The following is a 9,382-nucleotide window of genomic DNA, read 5'->3' as shown; positions in this document are numbered from 1 at the left end:
GGGAGCAATACTAACATCTTTTTCTTTCTTCTTTTAGACTATGCAATCTTTTTTCTCTTTACAGAGATAAATATATGTGATGATGATAGGAAGAAGAGGATATCTAGATACTCGAAATGATTATACTTCGTTGGTCGGTCGGTCGTTGTAGAAAAAAGTTGGGTCCTTTGGTACGATTTATAGGAGTACTGTAGCTTAATGTCGACAAAACATGAGATCCTGCTGCATCGCTACCGTTCAATTGGATCTCTGGAACGTAGACCTCTTGTTTCTCACATCCAATGTCTCTCTCAAAACATCCAAAGAGGAAAAGTAAAAGGGAAGTCAGATGGCCATTTTTATTTATTTGGGGGGAGAGGGAGAGGGAGAGGGAGAGGGAGAGAGAGAGAGAGGGATAGATTTTTTCTTTGTCGAGTCATTTTAGCTAGGGTGCAACTTGGGTCGGGCAGGGTTGGCACTTGGCACAGTTCTCAAACCTAACCCAATCCGAAATTAAATCGGGTTAGCTTTGCCAAACCGGATCTGACAGGGTTGAGAACCCTGTTTAAGCCCAACCCAATTGCGCCTCTACTTTTAAGATGGGCATTGTGACTCCTTGCCAAGGTTTTAAATTTCGGTCTTGGCATGAATTTCGGACCTAACCGAAACCAAAATTTCGGCCGAAATTGGGTAGAAAGACACGCGAAATGCAGGTTTATTGCGCCAAAATTCCAGAAATTTCAGTAATTTCGGCTGAAATTCTGTAAACATATAAAATAAAAATATTTTATCTAAAATTTTGGCCGAAATTTCCAAAATTTCTACCATTTCAGTTTCGGTTTTGACCTTCAGATTTCGATTGAAATTTAAAACCTTGCTCCTTGCATGTGGTTGTAGTCATGACGACCATTCAGATTTTATCTTGTGGGCCATATTTATTTTTGTGGGCCACCAAGGATTGTTTCATGTGTGTACAATCCTGCTCTTGTTGCTAAACATGAGTTTCATCAGTCGATGAAAACCTCTTTTGTGACTTGTTGCCCAACACTCACAAACAGAGGTTAAGGACACCCGGATTTGGAACTCCGGAAAACCTTTCGACACTCAAGTCAGATGGAAGCAACATAATGAGAACTGAACACAATGGATGAGAGTTCTCAGTAGTGTGAGTTGGGTGTCGGGTGTGCCCACCTAGGTGAATCTGGTGCTTTTGTACTAACATTGAAATGGAGTGGAACGTTCCCTTTTATAGGTAGAGGTTCCATGTCGTGGGCTAGTGATGTGATGGCGGCGCAATGGCGGCGTGATCGCCAGTATGGGCGCTAATAGTACTAGCGCTGCACGATTAGCAAAAAAGGACAAGTCAAAGGAATGACGATTCGCCAGGAATGACATGTCAAAGGAATGACAGGGAATGGGAATTTGTATGGTCCTTGGCTGTGACTATCCCTTGGGTTGGTAGGTGATGGGAAATATCATTGTCCAAGGAGGCGGTGTGTCTGTGAGCTGGAAGGAGATGGGACCCGGTACAGCCCGGCAACGGCGCATCAGTAGTTTGGCAGGTGAAAGGATGTTGTACGGTCTCCTAGAATAATTGGTCCGCTGGTGAGTCAATAGGTGATGGGCTTTCATCTGCGTCGAGGGCTCCTATACTCGGTCGAGGGACCGGAGCTCTCAGCGGGCCTTGGCAGCACCCGGTCATGAGTTCTAGGGTGTCTTCCAGCCGAGAACTCTCCTCTCGGTCAAAGAGACGATCGTGTTGTGCGGCGGCTCTTGGATGGGGGGCTCTTGGCCCGAGGGCTTCCTCTCGGCCAAGAGCCCGTTTCTTGGCTCCGTGGTTGGCAGCACTCGGCTCCTGATTGACCGAGTACCTTTGTCACGGTTGAAGCCACAAGGTGGCATGGTTGCTTAACTTAGGTTTTCGTGGGCCCTCTACTACATGTCATTGCGCTATAGGTGGCCCGATTTTGGCCCCAACAGGACATATAGAACTCCATGCATGGTTACTGAACAGTTTCATGTGTGTACACTCGTGTGCTGATTCCTCAACATGACGAAAGATTCTTATGTTTTAGCGGTTAGGGCTCACCATAGGTGCCAGCTAGGGAACCAAAGGCTTTTGGGAAGGTGGGGAGCTTGAAGGATATGGTTCACCATAGGTGCCAGTGCCACTGTGCCAGTGCACTTGATACGTTGGAGTTGATTCGTTGACAACTCGGACTTCCTCCTTGTCCAACTTCAAGATTGATGGTTCTCTCTTGTAATGTGGGACAAAACTTTTTACACTGTATTTTACATAGGAGCACACATATATGCAGGGTCTTCGGTTGAAGTTTCGAAAACCCGATTTTTTAAATCAGGTCGAGCTAGGTTCGGATTGAGGTGGGTCAACCTTAACCCAACTCACTTATAAATCTCCCAAGCCCAACCCAGCTTGTCTAACCTGATTTTTTAAATCAGGTTTTCCCTCCACAAATGGCAGGGTTAGGATGATCCTAACGGGCTGAATTTTGGTACACACCCTATCTATGGAAGGGCCTTCCAAATGAATGCTTATGAAGCCATGCACAGATAGCTTATCTGTGCAGCTGCACACAAACCATTTCCTTATATATATATATATAGAGAGAGAGAGAGAGAGAGAGAGAATAGTGTTCCTGCGCAGCTGCTCAGATAGCTTATTTGAGCAGCTGCTTCAAAAACTCATGTGGCCCACATTTTTTGGGAGATCCAAAGCATTCATTTGAAAGGCCCTTCTATGGATAGGGTGTGTACCAAAAATCAGCCCTATAGGATCATCCTAACACAATCAAAGGTCGAGGGGAAAATGGACAGACACTGTTTCTGACCATTTTTTCCTCCATAAATGGCAAGGTTAGGATGATTCTAAAGGGCTCATTTTTGGTACACACCCTATCTATGGGAGGGCCTTCCAAACGAATGCTTTGGATCACCCCAAAAATGTGGGACCACATGAGTTTTTGAAGCAGCTGCTCAGATAAGCTATCTGAGCAGTTGCGCAGGAACACTTTGCTCATATATATAACCCTATGATTTAAAAAACTATGGTAAAATTACGGAGAAGGGGAAGGGGTCAGGTTTGGATCTGTTGAGTTGCCCAAGGCCTCAACCTTAACCTAATTTGAAATTAAATCAGCTAGGTTGGCTTTCCCCAACCCTACCCAAACCAGCCCGAGCCTAAATCGGATTGAACCCATCGGATTCTGGCTAAGCCCGACCCAAGTTGCACCCCTCGTGGAAAGAGATTTGTTAGTTATTAGTTATTGCTTCTCTCTATTTTCATTTATGAAACAAGTGCACTGTATAAAAAGTTTCAAGGGAAAAAGGTTCCTGAGGTGGCGCTAGTGCTACCTTATTATTGTGGGCACCCTATCTATGTGAGGGCCTATCAAATGAATGCTTTGGATCATCCAAATGAAGTGGGCCCCCTATGTTTTGTGAGCGCTACCTCATATAAGGTAGCACTAGTGCCACCTCAGGAACTGTTTACTCAAAGTTTCAAAGTATTTATTGTAGTACTGTACCGTAACTAATCTTTAATGATTTGATGGTCGAATTTGTTTTGGTAGATCAAAATATAAAGATTCGGTGGCACATCTATTTCAAATAAGGGTACCAAGGAGGAAAGGTACTGCGTCCCCATCGCCCACAAATGGGTGGAAGTCCTAATGGTTAATTTTAAGCTAAAAGCGGAGTTCTTTTATTCTGCTCCTACATTCAACGGCGGTTATATGACACCTTGGTACATGTACACCGGTAAAAACCTACATTTTGTAGTGTGCTCACGATATGAAAACATGATTCAAACAAAGGATTTGTTTTATAAACAGAAATATTTTATGCGGCAATTGTAACAGCAGTAAAAATCGACAGCTTATGAGTTCACTACCAAAACTATCATTGTTAAACTACGATCTTAAGTAAAAACCTTAAGTCTCTCATATCACGTGTGTGATCGAGACCATTGATTTGGTGAGATCCCCATGATGTAATTTTATTACATGATACTTGTTATATGTCGCCTGAACCTCTTTTTCCTTTCTATTTTACCTGCAATTTATCTAGGAATCATAGTGGGACGACTTGCAAGAAGCTGAGTCTCTGTCCACCATATGCGCGAATTTGATTATGTACAGGTGGCATTCATTGGCCTAGAGCCACCTATTTGTTTCCTCTGTTAATTTTCATGTATTTAAATCTCATTATAGTATAGTTTATAAGAATATGTAGATCTCTTAATTTAACTGTTAGTTATGTGAGACATTTAATATCTATAATGAAATTTTCATTTGCAAGGTTTCAAATATGTTACTTCTGTGATGTATACACACATTTATAAGCTTCTAATAACCTGGTGACCTACGCGTATCAACCCAACTTTCTTTAGTTTTTTTACATTTACAGGCTATTTAGTAGACAAAGGAAAATGTGCATTTATAAGGCTTTAAATAAAACATAGGGAGTGGGAGGGAGCAAGTTTTCCCATTATTAAATAAACTTACAGGATGGTGTCCGGGTTTCATATTCCCTATGTTTATATGAAGATGTCATTTCAGTAGGTAAAAGTAATTGTTGAAATGTCTCTTTGGGTAGCCGAGCAAGTAGGGCAGTAGGCAGTAGGCAGTGCAGTTGATCGAACACGATGTGCTTGATTGATACGTGTGGAATGAAATATTTTTACAGGTTGTGTTTGTTAGGTTAGGTTGAAGAGATGATTTTAAATACAAGACTAATATATGCAAGGAGTGATTTGCTAGGGACCATCTCAGAAAGGCATTTCGCTGCTGGATGTTGCATGTGAGAGCAGCCACCTCGGATAAATTAAATGAATCAAGACAAAATCTGCTGAAAAGTGAGCCTGTGTGGCTCCTCTCACATGCAACAGCCAACCGCGAAATTCCTTTCTGTGATGGTCCCTACTCCCTAGCAAATCCAATATCAGCATTAACCTTACTAAATACCAGATAATAACAGGTCACCAAACCACTTGACTTTCTCTTCTATTCCTCCATACCCACTCTTTAAAAGAAAGGCTTTGTAGTTTCTAAAGTCAAAAAAAGAAAAAAAAGAAAAGACAGAGAGAGAGAGAGACAGAGAGAGAGATGGTGAACTTTGTGGCTGCACAAAAACCTCTACTACATGGGCTAATGAAGTGGGCCGGACTGAAACAACAGACGGTGGAGATCGAAAAGGGAACAGTGATGACATTCTGGGTCCCAACTGAGACGAAAACCAAAGGGAAGGAGAAGAGAAAGAAACCAGCAGTGGTACTGGTTCATGGGTTCGCGGCCGAGGGCATAGTTACATGGCAATTCCAAGTGGGTGCTCTAACGAGCAAGTTTGCGGTATACGTACCGGACCTTCTCTTCTTTGGGGGCTCTCTAACCTCAAGTAGTGATCGGTCTCCCACGTTCCAGGCCGAGTGTTTGGCCAAGGCACTGGCCCAGCTAGGCGTGGAGAGGTGCGGTATGGTGGGGTTTAGTTATGGTGGAATGGTGGCCTTTAAAATGGCGGAGTTGTACCCGGAGCTTGTTTCGTGTTTGGTTATATCAGGGTCTATCATTGCCATGACAGACTCCATTAGTGATACCACTCTGAATAGGTTGGGCTTTGCGTCTTCGTCGGAACTTTTGCTTCCTAACTCAGTGAAGGGACTCAAGGCTCTTCTTTCTGTTGCTGCCCACAAGAAGCTCTGGTTCCCTGATAGACTCCACCGAGATTACCTTGAGGTTTGTTTTAGCTATTCAATACTGAACATGCACTGTCAAAAACTATGCATATGTAATTTTGAAATTTTATTGGTCTGCCCTGTGAAGTCTTTTTTTTTTAAATAGTCATGTGGGACCCACTTCTTAGGATGATCTAAGCCGTTCATTTATTGGACCACAAGGCCCACAACGTAGATAAGTTGCTCCCCGTCAATTATCACCCTAGGGTGATCCTAAACATCCGATCTATAGAGGTTTCTATAATGTGCAGGCCGTCTAGATCATAGGGTCAGACGGACTGCATATTATAATAAATCGGAGGGTTAGGGTCATTCTATTGAGATGATTTATGGCGTATAGGATATCTATTTTGAGGCCCAACAAATGAACGGTTTGGATCAACCTATGAATTGGGCCCAGTGTAATTTTTGAAAAAACTAGGCATCACGCCCACACATCATATAAAATGGTAGGTTCAGATCCCACATTTGGTTGATAGACGGTTCAGATCTGTCCTACTGAAGCATTCCTGAATTTTAATTAGAAACAGTACTTAGTCATGTGGCATTCGTGATTACACAATTGGTTTTTCACATGATGGGCCTGCGGTCATGGTAGCCATCGGATTAACATACTTACTTATTCTGAATTAACATTTTCTATATTCAACCGTCCATTTTCAAGCCCATCAATAGGATGGCTGGGGCTTTCCAATTTGATGTTTATGCTTCCTTACTGCCATTAATTATGTCCATCCGTTGCTTGTTCCTTCATAAATACCAACCTCTTCCAATAATGGAGATGTCGGGTAGGACTAGAATATTATTTCCAACCCTTGGGAGCATTTAAATAAATCTCAATGGGTTTTGACCCCGTCTAATTGAAGCTTTTGTGGGGGTATCGGTGTTGATTAATTGCAGGTGATGTTTACAAACAGGAAGGAAAGAGCTGAACTTCTAGAAAGTCTAGTCATTAGTAACAAGGATGCTGTAATCCCCAAATTTTCCCAGGTAAGAGAAAGGCAAATTGACTCTACTTATTAGTTATATAATCTTTAACTTTCTTATGTTTTTGTTAGGGGAATTGCTAGCTTCCATCACAAAAGGCATTTCGCGGCTAGTCTGTCGCACGTATGACCACCCACCTCGTGCATGGAGACAAAAGCTGTTGTCTTCATTCATGAGGTGGCTGGTCGGACATGCGACAGACCAGCCACGAAATGCCTTCTGCAATGGACCCTAGCAGATCCCGTCAGTTAAAATACAAGGATTTGATGGTTAGTTACTTCAACATTTTTTTTTTGTCACAGAACGTACATTTGTTATGGGGAGAGAACGACCAGATTTTCAATATCGAGCTTGCTAAGAATATGAAGGAGTAAGTTTAAACGCTCTTGTTTTTTAGCAAGCTTTTTAAAGTTTTTATTAAGCAGAAAGTCAGTATTACGGTCAATGGCGAAAAGGCAACTTTTGGGTCTTACAAATGGAGCATAGGAGGCCATGTATGTAAAGATCAAGACCGTTGATCTTGTAGAGCACCATGATGAGGACACCCACACCATCTTCGCCCCAATCCCTTCATATAGATGAAGGACTAACAATCAATGATTTAGCTTCTCTTGGTGGAATCATGAATAAGGCTTGATCGAGGCTAATCCTCTTACTATAATTGAACAGGATTGCCGTGGATCATCAAGTAAATATTAAATGAAATATAATTATTTATCAATCAGGGTTTCTTAAAAGATGGATAGCTACCAGCATGCCGAACAGCCGCAAAAGTGAACTGAAAAGTAGCCAGAGCTTCCTTAAAAGCCATTTGGATCGAGTGTACAAATCTGAATGGAACAAAAAAAGTCCCTGGGATATGAGTTTTCTAGCATTTGGATAACTCATTATTTAAGGAATTTTTTCCCAAGATCCTTGTTTTCCAGGAAGGTTCTACGCCTGCTTAACTTTGGATTCCATGAAAATCTGTACTGTATGTCGGAATGACCCACATTTATGGGAATCCCTACTGATGATATCAGTATCCAGTAATAACTTCTAGCAAGTATAGCCTGATTTAATCTTCATTGAATCCATTCATTAATTCTGGGTGTGTTTGATTACAGGCAACTTGGGGACAAGGCTACAATGGAAGCCATAACGAAGGCAGGTCACCTTGTTCATATAGAGCGACCTTGCGTCTACACTAAGTGCCTTAAGGAATTCCTGGTCTTCACGTTTTTTGGACAACATGAAGAATGACTCACAGAGATAGGCCCAATCCTTCAACCAAAACAAGTGTTCGGTTCATCTCGTTGTCTAAATTCGAAAGCGTGATACCTGTTCATGTCCAGTTTGATCTACTTAGTTTGCAGTTGGCTACATTGCCATTTCAAAGAATAATACACTAAATTCTCTGCAGTCTTGTGAAGTGTTAGAACAAGTTTAGCAACTTGTGGCACGGAGGAAATGAAGTATAATCCAGTGTCTAAGACTCGACTCAGTGCCCATTTGAGTCCACTCGATCAAATCACCTATGGCAGAACAAAAACAAGTGTTTGTTTATGTATAATTTTTCATAGTTTCATGCAAATAAAATGTGCGCCAAGTTTGTTTAGTACCTTCTCTCTATCATGTCACCGGTGAGGGCGTGTTTTCAATGCTCTAAACGGGGAAAGGTTAAGAGGGTTTCTAGGATATCAAATTTGTACAGATTGTGCTCAGGATTTCAAGGATGCTGTGAGATTCCTATTCCCTAATCGTGAAAGATGTAATTCAAACAGTCGATCTTTTAGTAGAATGTGATGCAACGTATGGGATGGCAAACCCTACAGAGTTATATGCAGGAATATATTAATTAACTATATACTAAGATGAAAGGGTGAGGTCTGTGCACCCTGCTCTCTGTTTTACCTGTCATTTTTTTACTTTTAGGAATTTTCTGATTGGTTATTGGGCGGGTCGATTTCTCCTTAAATTATCCTAAAAGGACCCCCCTCCCTCCGCCTTTCATGCTCTTCTTCTTCCTGCTCATGTCTGCTCTTGGTGAATCTCTGGAGGGGACTCAGAGGGCCAAATTTGTTTAACCCTTGTCTCTCATGCTCTTCCCCTTCCTGGTCTCTTTATTTTTGTTCTGAAAAATGGCAGTTCTGCCTATGCAGAATGGGATGTGTACACAGACTAGATGAACAAATCCCCCTCATTTGTGTAGATGTAGCAGTACTGTTCAATAAGTTTTTCGCAATAAAATTGAAAGACAATCAAATGGCCAGTCCAGGATGCATGCAACCTTGCAATCGACAGTCATCGGACATAGCGTCATATCATTCAAAAGAGGAAAAGGACATCGGAGCCATAGGAAACTTTCAGTCACTGGCTCATCTGTCATTGAAAATCGACCAGGGCTGCCACATGGCTCAATTTGAGGTTTTTCTAATGGCTTTTATAAGTTAGAAGATGATATCAAGAGATGCTAAAAATATATTTTTATTACAATTACATAATAAAATTGGGGAATTGCTAGCGTCGATCGTAAAAGGCATTTCGCAGCTGGTCTGTTGCACGTCAGACGAGCCCACCTCATGAATGGAGACAATTGAGGTGGCTGGTCTGACGTGTGAATGACCAGCTGCGAAAAGCCTTTTGCGATGGACCCTAGTAGATTCCATAAAATAGATATCAATGCAA

At 42.0% G+C, this 9,382-nt stretch overlaps 1 protein-coding gene across 2 annotated transcripts; it reads left to right on the top strand.

The window, feature by feature from the left end:
* Positions 1–5,053: 5,053 nt before the first annotated feature.
* Positions 5,054–8,315, top strand: LOC143884586 (uncharacterized). 2 transcript variants are annotated; one of them, XM_077388234.1, is made up of 5 exons: positions 5,054–5,729; positions 6,629–6,718; positions 7,018–7,085; positions 7,822–7,972; positions 8,076–8,315. In XM_077388234.1, the coding sequence occupies exons 1-4, from the start codon at positions 5,103–5,105 to the stop codon at positions 7,955–7,957; spliced, it is 921 nt and encodes a 306-aa protein (XP_077244349.1). In that variant the 5' UTR covers positions 5,054–5,102; the 3' UTR covers positions 7,958–7,972; positions 8,076–8,315. The 2 variants fall into 2 exon arrangements, 1 of the variants encoding a protein (XP_077244349.1); XR_013252989.1 differs by lacking the exon at positions 7,018–7,085.
* The last annotated feature ends 1,067 nt before the right edge of the window (positions 8,316–9,382 follow it).

The sequence above is a fragment of the Tasmannia lanceolata genome, unplaced genomic scaffold (genome assembly GCF_043159265.1).
Source record: "Tasmannia lanceolata isolate RefF3 unplaced genomic scaffold, GAP_Taslan_0.1 ptg000008l, whole genome shotgun sequence".
Taxonomy (NCBI): Eukaryota; Viridiplantae; Streptophyta; class Magnoliopsida; order Canellales; family Winteraceae; genus Tasmannia; species Tasmannia lanceolata.
This window is presented reverse-complemented; position numbering and strand designations above follow the sequence as displayed.

Coding starts and splice junctions, on each gene's coding strand:
- LOC143884586 (XM_077388234.1), top strand. CDS start 5,103: ATGGTGAACTTTGTGGCTGCACAAAAACCTCTACTACATGGGCTAATG. Junction 5,730..6,628: donor TCCACCGAGATTACCTTGAG/GTTTGTTTTAGC, acceptor GATTAATTGCAG/GTGATGTTTACAAACAGGAA. Junction 7,086..7,821: donor CTTGCTAAGAATATGAAGGA/GTAAGTTTAAAC, acceptor GTTTGATTACAG/GCAACTTGGGGACAAGGCTA.